The sequence below is a fragment of the Melopsittacus undulatus genome, chromosome 5, assembly GCF_012275295.1.
Source record: "Melopsittacus undulatus isolate bMelUnd1 chromosome 5, bMelUnd1.mat.Z, whole genome shotgun sequence".
Classification (NCBI taxonomy): domain Eukaryota; kingdom Metazoa; phylum Chordata; class Aves; order Psittaciformes; family Psittaculidae; genus Melopsittacus; species Melopsittacus undulatus.
In genome coordinates this window covers 51,676,586-51,691,047 of record NC_047531.1, presented here as the reverse complement: position 1 = coordinate 51,691,047, position 14,462 = coordinate 51,676,586, and the positions used below count along the sequence as shown (strand labels likewise).

At 44.1% G+C, this 14,462-nt stretch overlaps 1 protein-coding gene across 1 annotated transcript; it reads left to right on the top strand.

Annotated features, from left to right (window-relative positions):
- The first annotated feature begins 7,152 nt into the window (after positions 1 to 7,152).
- Positions 7,153 to 11,639, top strand: TMEM213 (transmembrane protein 213). The gene is made up of 3 exons (XM_005151751.2): positions 7,153 to 7,290; positions 9,084 to 9,152; positions 10,741 to 11,639. The coding sequence occupies exons 1-3, from the start codon at positions 7,209 to 7,211 to the stop codon at positions 10,908 to 10,910; spliced, it is 321 nt and encodes a 106-aa protein (XP_005151808.1). The 5' UTR covers positions 7,153 to 7,208; the 3' UTR covers positions 10,911 to 11,639.
- Positions 11,640 to 14,462: the final 2,823 nt, after the last annotated feature.

Here is a 14,462-nt window from a genome sequence, read left to right as displayed (position 1 = left end):
AGGACAGATGATGAGAAAATACACTGCCCTGTCCTCTCCCAGACCAAAGATGCTTCATGCCACTGCACTTTGGGCCTTTATTTGGGTTTTGGACAAGAAGCTTATGAAAAAACTGGTTTCTACTTGTCTTCCACAACACAGGGAAGAAAAATCATGAATTTCACCTTGCAATTAGATGGGTGAAAGGGGCCTGACTGGTTTTTATCACTTTCATTGGGAGTGTGAACACAGCATTGCAAACACACTTGGAACATGTTATATGTGGACAGGGAGAAGAGAAGACTATTTCATTTAAATTAAAACAAACTTGCATGTTTAAATAGCATTTTCTCCCCATAAAGGACTGTTTTCAAAATGACATATGCATCTCACAAGAGAGCCTTTTGTCTTATGCTTCTTATTATTGACGTTCAATAACCTGAACATACAAATTGCCTTTAGTTGTCCTTGCACAAAATTAACTGATTGGCATGCACAAACACAATAATTATTCTTTCCCGATGAAAAAGATACAAGTATATGCACTTCTTGAATGCATATAATTTTGTAGCAAGCCTACATTTTACAAGTAGCAAACGAAAATCCCTTTATAACCTCACTTCTACTTGTTGTCAGGGATGGGAAGTCAATTGTCTCTCCATGAACTCTGTCTTGCAACACTTTTTAAAATGTGGATTCTAATAATTTTCTTTATAACATGTGAAAGATTTATCTTAAATATGAGAGAAACACTTTGCAAGATGTTAAAGGCTTGTTTAACAGGAGCACCATAGGAACAAACCTGTATTTGCTCTATTACCCTCCCAGTTTTCCTTTTCTTACTCACCGTAGCCATTCAGTAAACAATTAAAGATGTTGAAAATACAATATATGATAACAAGTAGCTTGTTAAAAGAAGACATATGATGTGCCAGCTCCAGTGGATTGAGTAAGGCTATAATCTTTAAAGTCAGTTGGACATGTTTTAGCAAACTATGTTTTTCACAGGAAAAAGACACACAAGCTGCAAGAGAGCCTCACTACACATCCAAGGAAGTAAAAAAAAAAAAAAAAAAAAAGAATCCTTAGCTTTTAGTTTAAAAGATCATCAGAATATTCCACCTTAACTTCTTTAGACTAATAATTGTGAAGAAACTAGAATTTAAAGCATGTCTGTGCTTCCAAACCTGCAGTTAATTACCATTAAAAAAAAGCATTAAAATCTTAGACTTAAAAGAACAAAACTCAGATGAAATATTTGGAAATATTTTACTTAAACTGCTTAAAACCACCCATACCGAGGGCTCTGCTTTTCCTTGGTAATCAGTCAGTGAAAACCCCCAAAGGCTCACTTTCATCTTGATTTGGAAGGAGAGCAAAACGAAGAATAAAAAGAGAAACCTCTTTCCAGCCAGGAAACCCTGCCCAGCCCTGCTGGAAAGGCAGAGCGTCCACCCTCCATCCATTCCTGCAGATACAGGAGGCTTCCCAAAGGCACCTGCTGCCAGGCATGCCCCTATCAACATCCTCCCCCTCTCCAGCTTTTTTTCTTTGGCAGAGGAACATTTAATTTCCCCAGTTGCTGTTTTCCAGCAGTAGTGTACTGCATTAAAGTGCATTAAAGCACACCAGGTTTCGAGCAGGGTAAACCCCAGTGCTGGAAGTCACTTTGGGGAAGGTGTTACTCAGGTTTACCTCTCAGTCACCGCGCTCCTTTCCAGCCCGAGGAAGAGGCGAGCTCTTCCCTTGGCTAGCCGCGCGTCCCGTCAGGCGACGATAGCAGGATGGTGCTTTGGCATGGCTGCAGGCACCTCTCCGGGCGAGGAGGGCAGTAAGCGAAGCACCCAGGCCAATTGTCCTGTCTCGCACAGGGCACAGCAAAACTTTTCTTTTAAAGTCAGAACTGGTCTGGACCAGAGGAGGAAAACCCCTTCCGTCCTGAAGCACCCCCCAGGTGGTCTGGCCCCAGCGCTTTCTGCCTTGGTCACAACCCCTGTGTCAGGTCTGCGACAAGTGCGAGCTGTGTTGCAGCAGCACACGGCTTGTTGAGACTAATAACAGATGGGGCACGCAGGCTCACACTGCCCTGGCCACTCAAAAACCAGCAAGAACCTTTGAAAACTGCTGTATACGGAGAGCTATAAACACATAAAAACTCATTTGCAAGCCCTGGATGGAGGATCAGTCGCCAGGGAGGTGAAAACTTCTGCGCTGTTTCTCGCTGTTTTTTCCTCACTGGAGGCAGCCCGGGAAAGGACAGGGAAACAATGGGAGATTAATGATTTTCCTGAAACCAGGGGACGGGCAGAGCTGTACAGCAAAGAGAGGGCTAGGAGGGCAGGGTCTCAGCCAGCAGAGCTGTGCTAGCCTGGGGCAATGCTGACAAGGAACTTGGTTCTCACCCCTTGAAATAACAAATGCTGTGGGGAAAAGGTGGCTTTATAGACTTTCTCCTGCTTCAGCTGCTAAAGTAGAAGCTCCAGAGAGAAATTCAGCTGCTCCTGAAAACAATGGATTAGCTCCCATGGAGGTCAGAAGAGGCAGGGTTGCATTCTGGTAAATAAGGCTGGCTAGATCACTATTAAATCTAGCACCTGTAAGAAATTTTATCTCAATAGAAAACCTAATGAAAATACATGGCTATATGTAAACTATAAACTATCCCCTAAAGAACTGCTTTCTCAGACCTGCTTTTTTCAGGGGTACCCAGTAACCCTGACCCAACAAGCAAAAGGTATAGCTTGTCCAAAGGGAAAAATGCTGAAAGGTGAGTAACAGCAGGGAGTTTCTCAGCACAGAGGTTTGCTATTGAAAAGCAACGAAGAGTGGCTCTGCTTCACCAGGCCAGCTAGTGCGAGAGGGCTCCTGCCACTTCCTGAAATCTAGCTGCCTCAAGCAGCATGACCCCCAAAAGAGGTATTCAAAATTATAAGATAATTTTGATAGGTGGGCCTAAAACTTCCGTTTTGCTCAGCAGCTGCCCAGCTGAGCTGGCCATGGACTCCCTGGCCCCCTACCTGCTTTAGCTGCACTATGCTCCTCTGGTACCAGCCACTGCTGGAGATCAGTTCTGCTTTCTCCATCAGCACTACCAAAGAAAAAGAGCAAAGGCTGGCGAAAGTCAGCATTTTCTGCTGGGAAATCAGAACTTCTGGTAAGGCAGAGGTGAAGTCATTGCCATCATGCAGTGCTGTGGAGAAGTTGGTATGAAAAAGGAAGGACACTGCCTTCCAGTCGGTGCTATAATGATACATAAGAGGAGTCATCATTCAGTTGTCAACTGATAGATATTGACACAACAAAATAAAGCAGCTTCTCAGGCTACTTCCTCCACCTCTGAACCTGCAGCACATTCTTCCCCCTAGCAAAGCTGTTGTGTTCATTTGACAATACCAGGATCTGTTCTTGTTTGGCACTGATGCTGCTCTTACTCATGCCCAAAGCTACACTCAGCTACTTCCCTACAAGCTGTTAGGACAGAGGGAGCAGAAGGGGCCCTCAACACACAATCACTAAAGCAAGCCACACAACACCAGTCACTCCATCCCATTAGCTAACACAAAACATAGGGACAAAGCCATATCTCTTACCCTTCCCTCTGTCCCGTTCCTGAGTAGAGAACAGCAGAAAGCATATCCTATTTCATGCCTCTGGCATGTGGATGTAAGAATGTTATTTTATAATAATCTTATTATTAAAGATCAGATGATGACAGCTGATGATAAGGCGCAATTCAGAGGAGCCCTATCAGTGGACTCATTGTCAGTGCTGGCAGCTCTGCCCTGGTTAGATGAAGGCAGACCTACGCTTCCTCACTGGGGTCTCCAGAGGGACAGCATGAGGTCACAGCAAGGCCACAGGCTCAACATTTGTCTAATAGCAACCCCAGCCTGGACTGAGAAACAAAAAAGGCAGGGTTGTGGAGTATTTCAAAATGCTAGAGCTGCTTTCCTCTGTGCAACAGAAAGCAGATTCTTCCTCCCCTTCTTTCATTTAAAGAGTAAAACCTTTGTGGGTTTGAATTTTGTTCCTCCATTTGCCTCACTTTAAAAATCAAATCCCTTGTTCATAGGTAGCTTTATCTTAAATAGCTATTTTTCACATCAATAAGGATACTAAACATAATGGCCCCCTCCCTGATGGACAAATTATTGGCATCAGGCTTAAGGTTTTGAGCTCTTTAAAGCCATTTTGAGGGCTTTATAAAGGCCCTTAAGCTTTTTTGAGCTTTACAAAGGCCACCTGGGAGGGAGCTAACCCTGCAATACAAAGACAGTGAGATGCTAACAGACAGACATGCCATCCAACACATGCCTCTTCTAGAGCATCACTTGGATGCTATTTTTAAATTTCAAGTGATCTTATTAAAGACCACTTTTGCTATCTACAAAGCACGTATAGGAGACAGTTCACTCCTGTGGTCTCACACCACCTAGCATCCTCCCTGGTGCTGAGCACCATAATCTCACAGGCTGCACATACCCTTGTGAATAGCAACTTGGAATTATCAGCTAATCATCTCTTCAGTATGCCAACACACAGGGCTTAGGGGGATTCTAAACATGCAACCCCTCCAGGGCTGGGCTGTCATCACTTTCAGTAGCACAGGGAAGCTTCATGCAGCTGTAGGTAGCTCTGGGATCAGTATCTCAGTTATAATCACTCCATGCTTAGCTCCACCATGTATAAGGTTTTGTGTGGCTACGTGAGACATTAAGTTCTGAGCTCTATTTCACCGAAGCTCCCTCCTGTCACAGCAGATAAGCAGAGTACATTACTGTACAGAGTACATTACTGTACAGTAAAATGACAGTAGGGGTGTAGTTAACCCAACCTCAAGTGTCATATGGAAGAAAGAGATGTATCCTCCTATCACTGATACACCAGAGATGATGTACCTGCTCTGCTGCGCTCTCAAGAGTTGTGTGCTTTGCCCTGAGTTAAATATTGTGCTATAGCTCACTTGACATCATGCAGGTCACTGCTGGGATGGAAAAGGATTGCAGCAGCAATCAGCTTTTATCTGGAATTGAAAACACAAGCATGTTGCCTATGTAAACAGAAAAAAATATGTATAGACAAAGTGAGTGTGTGACAAAGGTAATAACTTGCTGAGAGCCACACCTGGTGGTGATGTGTCAAGGGCACACCTTGGTCACCAGAAAACCTTAACTGGAAAGCTCTCTGTGGCACAAAATATACCAAATGGTAGGTATTGCCTCCTTCATAATCATAAGGAAAAGCTGACCAGCAGCTCTACATGCTATGGAAGAGTCTCTAAAGGGAGGGGTGGAGAAGTGCCTAATTTAAGTATAAATGGAGTCTTGCCTTGAAAAATGCATGGAAAGAGGACCCCAAGGAGAGGAAACCCCCATCTCTATTGATGCAGCTGTCATGCCTCATGTGCCAGGATACCCCTGTGGAGACAGGCATTCATGTGATGCATAGAAACCAAGCTTGGGGAAGGCTTTAGAGACTCTATCACTCTTCAGACAGTCATAACACTGAAATGTGAATGTGTTACAAAGAAGAAATGAAACAAAACCAGATCTGTGTCAGGAGATTATTTTACAGGGCTCCCGTTGCGTCTGAACTTATCAAGCAAAGCCAATCTGATCCAAAAACCACTGAAGCCAAGAACAGCCTGTTTGCTGCTCCAGGAGGCTTTGGAGCAGGCCCTTTCTGAGCCATGGAGGGAACACATTTTGGAAAGGAGAAGAAATATGCTATGTTAATTGGACAAAACATTCTGAGCACCCCATAGAAATGGGCACATTTACCTGCAAGCTGATAAAGAGTATTTAGGTAATAGTTAAAAAACATTTAATTAAAAATTGAGTCATTCATGCACTAGCAGAGCAGTTTTGTCTTTTCATTTCACCCCAAACATTTTCTGCTGCACACAACACTTTTGTACTCCTTATTTTGGCAAAATTAACTGCCAGGTCAACTTCCAGCAGGAATCATGCATGAGAAATTCCAGAGGGAAAAGTGAAGCTGGAAGAAAGGCCTTTCCCCAGCAAAGAGTTGAGTTTTAGCTTTGACACAACAGAGTGCTCAGATAAAACCACAAATTAAAGACAACAAGCACAAAAGGACTTAGATGCTGAAATGAGGCAGAGATGAAGATTATTATTTCTATAGATTAAATTCAAGCAACTCTTGAGCAGCTGGAGTGTTTCTGCAGCACCTCTCCTGCTGTGATTTGTGCCTATTGAGGCAAAGAGTGATGGCCCCTGGGGTCACACACTCAGCCTGGCTGCCAGCAGAGCACAACATACCTTAGGCCACCCCTTGCTTGGGTGTCAGCCAAAGGACAGGGACACGCATACCTGCAACAGCCGGAGGTGGCTGTCATGGACCAGCCACCACAGCCCTAACTCTACCAGCCCTGGCGGTGTGTTGACATGAAAACAAGGAGACATGGGCGGTTAACATGCCTCTTCCAGCAGGCCTGCCTTCATCTGCTCCTTGGTGAGCCTTCTGGGTAGGGCAAACCACTGTTGGCCTGTGCCCTGCTGCACCATGGAATGCAGCTGGAAGGGCACAAAGTGGTTTTGGTGGCGAGTGGGAGGGACAAGCAGGTTTACCCCACAAAGGCAGGGCTAAGCCTACATGGGCTTCACTCTTAGGAGACCGAACAAACCTCAGTGTCACATCTCTTGCGTGGGAAGTCTATTACATCCCTCCCCTATGGGTTTCAGCAGTATGGTGAGATAAAAAATAAATAATTATTAAATACTGTCCATCCCAGTAGTACTGCCACCCCAGACACCTTCCCCCTTGCCTCCCATGGGATGGCTGCACATCCAGAACAGGCTCCGCATAGCTCTGTTCTCACACAGCCCCCGAAGCTATGAGTGACTGGGGCTGAAGAGCACCAGCAACCTGCCTGAGGCCTCTTTGGGCACGGCTCACTCCGGAGGCCTTTTCTCTCTCCAGCTGCAGCAGATCCTGGGGAGAAATCTCCTGGCTTGACCTTCCGGGGCCCTCCGCCTGCCTCAGTGTCATATCCACCTCCTGCTGGGGCTGGTTTGGTCAGAGCCCTTCTCTCCCCCCACCCGGCTGTGGCAGGAAGGTTCGAGGTGTCCTGGCAGCAGGCAGCTCCTTTGCTCCGCCCTCTGCCCTGCACACTGGCGCTCTGAGCACACCGAGGACCTGCTGAACCCGGCTGCCTGCCACAGCAGCAGAACCTGTGCAACCCCCTGGGTGGGAGCTGGACCCCCGGCATGAAGCACCTCTCCTGCGGGCCCTCGGCAGCCATCACTGTGCTCTTCTGCACCGCCGTGCTCTGGTATTCCTGCTCAGCGGGTATGTGTCTTCTCTCGTGCTCCAGTTTCTGTTCCCTGCCTTTTCCCCTGCTCCGTACCTAAATATATTGCCCACTAACAGTAACTTGTTCCTTAAAAAAAAGGTGGGCTCCCTTGTCTCATCTAAAAAGTGTTAAGAGCTGGAATTGACTAATGCCATTGAAAATCAGCAGTGATGTGATTGATCACGGCATCTTTCTGAAGAGATGTGCTTTTATCAGCTATTTACAGAGTCACTGTAAATGTGACTGAGCTCTAGGTTGCTCTGCTGAATGGCAGGGAGGTAGGAAACCACGGTTACTTGGCCTTCCGTACCAGTTGAAGCAAGGGACCATTTGGAATACCACCCAGGAGGCTCAGTATAGCCTGGTTTAGCTCTTACTAGGTGCTTTTTTGTGGGAAATACGGCTTTGGTGCCTCCTTAATTGTAGAAGTTGCCTAAAAATAAAATGCAATTGAGACCTGTGATCAGCTCCTTTCCCACCAGGCTCCTGCCTGCATTCCTGTATCAGCACCAGCTGAGACCTGCCAGGTTAAAGATGGGTTAGCTTTGACAGGTCTGCAATCTATAAACATGATCCAGTGTCTGGTATCCACAGGTCACACACAGTTCTTAATGACTCTTTCTAGTGCTCCCATGAGGTACTTATTAACTGAGAAAACAAGTCATGGGCTTGGCCAAAGTCATTCAGCAAGTCCTAGCACAGTCACAGAGGAATGGGGAATACTCAGGCCCTTCCCTGGAGCAGGCTGCCCAGGGACCCGCTCCTAGTGTGTCAGTGGCCAAAAGGAAAGCTCTGGTCTTGCTGGCTGCTTGTCAGGTCAGCATGCAAAGCTGAGCAAGAGCAGGTGATCCAAAGAAAGGCATCACCTGCAGGGCAACCTAAGTTTATTTGCTGTTACATCGAAAATACCAAACTTAAAGCAGAAATTTGGTAAGAAGTCTTGTTCTGTTTTGTTCTCCTGAGCTGAAACTAAACACGAGCTGCTATTTCAAAGTCTTGAGTGAAATCAGGCTGGAACTGATTTTTCTCACACTCTGAATTATCAGCTCAGAGGGATGGTTTGACTGGGACAGCTGTCCCATAACTTCTACCTGGTCTGTGGACAAGCAGCATGTTGGAGCCCCTCCATCTGTGTGCAGGTCCTTACTCCTGTAGCTCCTCCTGTATGGTATTTTCCAGCCTGGACTAGTTTTTGTGCTGGCCCAAGCTGGAGCTCAGCCAGAACAGTTTCAGGCACAGATGTACCTTAACTGTGGCAAAGCCAAAGCTCCTCACAGAGGCTGCAGTGGCTCTGCTGGTGCTCTCCACAGATGGGCTCAGCCCTCAGCTCTGCCAGACTCCTTCACACCCTGAAGTTACTGGGAGTTTTCTAAGGGCAGAAGGAGGTAGATGTACAGCTCACTGGCCATGAATCTCCCCATGACACTGAACACCAAATGCCCTCTCTCATTTCGGTCGTTGCTCGATAGGCCCCTGTAGCCTGGGAAAGGACAGTGAATAATTTGAGCCCTGAGAGAATGGCTCACACCAGGGTCATACTCAGGTAGAGGCACAGTGATTCAGTTGTTTATTATGCCTGGTGCTGGAGCAGGTCTCTCCAGAGCCTGTGTTCACAGTGGTGGGATGAGAAAGCATACCTTGCTGCAGCAATGTTCAGGAGAAGAACTTACTTTCCCCAATTTGTTGCCATCCTACAGACCTCTGCAAGGCTTCTAGATTTTCATGCTTGATGCCCAATATGGCTTTTTTAATGTAACTTGCCTTTTCTCTTGTGCTTTCCTTCTGGCAGCAGCTCAAGAGGTCTCCAATGCTTCAACAAGCTCAATGCTTGCAACTGAGTACGAAACACCATGTCTTAGTAAGTATTTATAAATCATTACTACCATGATAGAGTCAGGTGATGAAAGCACACAGGTGACTGAGAGACTGTCCTGGAAAAGCATTTCTCTTTTGTAAAGCCTACCACTGTGGGTGAAACTCTAGGACACATTTCTAAGACTCCTCCACTGACATGCCTATAATACCTTAGGTACCTTCAGGTGGACCCAGCTTTGAACAGACTATTTCATAGCTAATTCAGTTTGTGCGTACTAAAGCTCCCTGAACACTGCCTGGCTTTAGGCACAACACAGATTCCCAAGAGTGTTTCTTCCCACCAGCTACCAGGTCTTCCCCAAACAGCCAGTCCCAGACAACATGAGAGCCAACCCATCCTCCCTGAGTCATCCTCCATCCCAAATGTCAAACATCCCTGCAGTCCTGCACTTCCCAGATTATAGTATGCATACAAATAGACGTATGCTATTTCAAAGCATGGCATAGGGTGCAGACACCTCTCCCTTCTCTAGGCACACACAAACTATGTCTCTTTTGTTGTGGGAAGAGCTGCTCTCTACAGTGCAGGACAACTGTAAATGAGTGCGCTGAAAGCCAATGCACAGGAACATGGTCCAGCCTGATGTACATGAACTAGAGTAGCCGAGCAGCACCTTCACTTTGCTTTTACCTGGAAATGTACAAGAGGCTGCCTGCCCTGCATCGTGCTCAGGAGGCATTCACTTTTCACAGCTGACAAGCTTTGTGCACGTTAATACACAATGCATGTAGATGCGAGGTGGTTTTGGCTGCCTCAGTTCCCCTGCATGCTGGGGTTTCACACTCAGCTTCTCTTCCAGCCCAAGGGGTACCGTGGTCTTCCAGGCTTCCCTTGATATTTCCATGTTACCACCTGGGATGCAGACACAAAACTGGGTATCTCCACTGTGTCCTAACCATGGAAGAAGTAGGGCAGATAGCTTTAAATAGCAACATAAATTAAACAACTATTGACACATTCCTTGACTGACTTTAGGAAATTGGACTGATTTAAGCTATCAAAAATAAAATGTAAAAGATGCAAGAAAAAATATATAGAATTGTTAAAAATTATTTCATTTTTAAACACATAAACCAGGGATCCCCAATGACTGTGTGTTTTGCTGTTGTTACGCACAAGTCACAGATAACAGCCTAGCAGAGAGCAGCCACTGCTTCTATTGCTGGCAGAGCTGTTGGATACCTAAACTCTTATTCTCTCATATGAAGGTTTGTCTACCCTGGGTTTATTTTAAATTTTAACTAACTACTTCTATCCTATCCCATTCCTGAAACTGACTGAGGAGATGCTAAATAGGTGTTTTTAAAGATTTCTGTAATGGTGGACAGAGTGGTGAAGAGGAGTAGCTCAGGTGTTTAGCCAGAAAGGGGTGTTTGAGTCTTGAAGATGTGGAGATGAAACTGAATCTTGCCATCCCCTAGGTTAAGAACCAGGCTTAGGGGAAAGATGCCAAGGCAGAATAACAGGCTGCAGGACAGACAGCAAAGTCACCATCTCACCTGTCTTCTAGCAAAGGAAACTTGGTATGTACTTAGCCTCCCATCAGCTCACTTCATTTCTTCTCCACTAGATGTGAACATCTGCACGCAAGCAGCCATGTGCTGCCAGACTGGCATGGATGATTATGGATGGATTGCAGCGGCCGTTGGCTGGAGCCTCTGGTTTCTGACTCTCATCCTGCTCTGTGTGGACAAGGCCATGAAACTCCGGCCTGACGAACCCAAATATTTGGTGGCCTGAAGCAGGGCAAGCCAGCAAGCAGCAGCATCTGGAGCAGTGAAGTGCAGACAGAATGACAAAGCATTTCAATCACTTAAGAAACAAAACAGAAATAGAATGTACCTACAGCCAAAAATGGCCAAATCTAACCAGGCCATCTGCTGGGGTTTCATCCTTTCTGGCAGGTCAGAGCTGCTGGCCAAGGTGTGGAGCAGGTGCATCCCTGTGAGCCACCACCTGTATCCCACATTGCACAGAAAACCTTTTCCCCAAGACCTTTCATGCTTGCTGTGATTGTGCTAGCAGAATGAGGTCCTAAAGGACCAGTTACTAGTCTATAGCATGTTGCCATAAGACAACCCAGTACATGACCTTTGGCTTTGAAACAGAAAGTGAGCAAATAAAGCTATTTGCTGGAGGATCAGTTTTACCAGATCTGTTACTAAGCTACAGACCAGGTTGCTACGTCAATAAATGGATGTAACTCATTGATAATACCAAGTCCTTCTCACTCACCTGCACTATTTTAAAGTCTATTAACTGATACCAGTGAAGCTCTGTTCTGGAAACTTAAGGATTGCTTGGGCTCTTTTGAAATTAAAATTAGTTTTTCTAGTGCAGTTCATATATGCAGTTTTGTAGGAATTGAATGGTGGTTGTATTTGTTCAGCTTGTGCCTGCCTAACTAAACCAAGCTGAACCACAATGAGCAGGTTTAAACCAGGTCATACACAAACCTATTCCTATTTACGCAAGATGATAATAAACACTCTTTATTGATGGGAAGATTCTCACTGGTTTATATTGATAAAGTTTATATTGGCAAGGAAATACTCAACCCAAATTGTTAGAAACATGATTCTAACAAGAAATATTTGTGCAGGAGGATTTGGCTCTCTGCAGTCAAACTGTCTGGTTTGGGGCAGTTGCACCAGTTTGATTTCTGTCTGTTATTCAAACAATGAATCTGTGTTGAACCCATCTAGATATACAGAGGATTAGCAAACCTGCCAGAGACAGACTGGAATTAAACATAGTTACTCTTTAATAAAATCAAGCTCTTTTGGAGATCCATTTAATATCATTAAAGCCTCCCTTCAGCTTATCAGTGCATAACTGTTCTAGTTAGAAAAGATACAAACCAGTTTAAGACTTCTCAAATTGGTTCTGGCACAACCAGGCACTTTGATCAGGGCAGCTCTGCCATTTCAGAGTGATGGGCAGTCATCTACCATCAATAGGAATGGGTACAAGTTGGACACTGAGGAGAAGACATCCTTCTCTGTCATTAGTATCATTTAACACAAAGTCTTCTGGAGTGAAATGCCCATCACTCTGAAATGGCACAGAGTTGTCCTTATCAAAGTGCCTACATCTTATTGTTGGTGTTGACTGAAAGAACAGTGAGTTCTACAATCACTGATATATAAGAAATCCTCTAGCTACATACAAGATTTTTTTCCTGATTTACTAGATTTAATAGTGGAAAATGTGCACTGTCCTGAAAGCATTGTGATACTGTGAAAAAATCCTAGTGTGTTGCATTAGTGCCTACCTTCTGCAGACCTCTTCCTACAGTTCTCCAGTCTTACAGAGGTTGTTCTCTTGGTTGGGAACACAGAAGCACCTGCTGGTTATGGAACTGGCTTTCATCTTTGAGGAGATGTCTTTCATAGCTTTCACAATTCATTGGCTAAGGCTGTAAGTGTATGGATGCAGCCAGTCACGGAAGTGTATCTATTTCAGTCTCAAGTGTCGTAAGCATGTGATGTCCTACAACCAGGCACAGCACCCACAAACAAGTTTCGTAACAACTGGACAATTCTGGGGTCTTCCTAAAGCCTGCAAAATCAGGTATACAAATGCAGTATCTTACAGATTATTTCTGCTGTCAAATGTGTACTTTTTCTAGAAAATGATCTGTAAACCTCTGATCTAATATAACCGTTGTCTTTCCTTAGTGCATCACACATATGATATTGCCAGGCTTGATCAATAGCTTCTCCTTTGCAAGTCATTTGACTTCATAGGAAGTGGATTGAATCATTTAGAAAAATATAGTCCTGTAATGAATTTTATGAACATAAATAAAATGTGTTTATGGGGGACACTGGGATCCCAGTGTGTTTGGGATCCCTAAACAAAGTGGCAACATCTCAAAAACTCAGAGGCTACCAATGTAAACATCTCATCTGTTCCTATGCAATTCAGTAAAAAAAAAAAAGTTTATTTTAAAAAGACTCACTAAAGTACATACTATGTGTGGTACTGATCCTAGGCATGGTGGGCAATCACAAATACAATGCAAAGCAACACACCATGTAAAAGGAGAAATGCCTGAACAGTATTGTCAGTGTTTCAGGAGGTTGTCAGTAGTTACAGAAAGTGTGGAATGAAAAAGTTGCACCCAAAATGGATTATACATACCTGATTAAATATAATCTAAAGATTCTCTATTGTCTGCTGTTATATTTCCTGAAATGTTTTTAGGGAGGGAACACACAGTAGCACAGCTTGTGGGATATAACCACTGTCTTAAGTCATAGTAAAAGGCTGTGGTTTGTTTTTAATGTACAAATTAAAGTACAATGCCTTATAAATGTGGTCTTTGAGCCATGTTATAGACTGGTATACTCATTTATTGTGTATTATTTCACATTCCTAATAACATCACTGACATTATAATACCTCCAATAATAGATCTCCAACTAATGTTATATTGCCTAAGTCCTATTGACTTCAAGGGGGCTACACAGACATCCAGCACATGCCTTGTTTTGTTGTTTGGGGTCTTTTTGTTGTAATTCAGGAAGCTTGGTTTTTTTTTTTGTTCCCACAGGAAACCTTGAACTTTTGATTTATCAGCTATGCTAAACCTTGGTGCCCCTTCAGAGTGCAACATACTATGTCATGCTGTAGCACTGAACTGGTTTAGGCCCTTGTACATCTCAAAGCATGTAAAAAGTAAGATGATAGTTCATATCACTTATTAAACTGCAAAGTACCTTCACAGAATGATGATAGAAGCATTAACACTCCAGTCATTTATAGTACATTGTCTGTCTAGTCAAATTCTATGTTCTTGGACCAAAAAGTTCCTAACTGGAATGAGATGGAGAAGAAATCTATTCCAGCTCATATGATTTAGTACAAAGAAAAGTAAAAAAAATGGTTGAAACCTACATGGCTGAATAAAAGTAAGCGTGACTGAAAAACATGATTTTGAGCCTTAACATGGTTGATCAAACCAGAACAGTTCTTAATGTTTTCTGGACAAAGTGTCTGAATTTCAGGCATGAAGGTACATAGTGTCTGGAAAGGAAAGGGAGATGCAGAAGGAAAGCTGCTGATCTTGGATAGGCAAACAGAGCAGTAGGGATGTGTAATCACCATCAGCAGTTCTAATACCAAAGAGAAAAACATTAGCAGCAGCAGCACAGCATTCCAGGATAAGTAATTTGCCTGGAGATAATATCTATCACATCTGAATAATGATTTTTGAAATTCTTAATTCAAGACTAAATGGATTGGTACTTGATGCATGACTCTTCATCTTTCTAGATACCATTGCTC

Excerpts from the sequence above, each read along its gene's own strand:
- TMEM213 (XM_005151751.2), top strand. The coding sequence starts at position 7,209 with ATGAAGCACCTCTCCTGCGGGCCCTCGGCAGCCATCACTGTGCTCTTC. Across the intron at positions 7,291-9,083 it reads CTGGTATTCCTGCTCAGCGG|CAGCTCAAGAGGTCTCCAAT; the intron begins GTATGTGTCTTC and ends TCCTTCTGGCAG. Across the intron at positions 9,153-10,740 it reads GTACGAAACACCATGTCTTA|ATGTGAACATCTGCACGCAA; the intron begins GTAAGTATTTAT and ends CTTCTCCACTAG.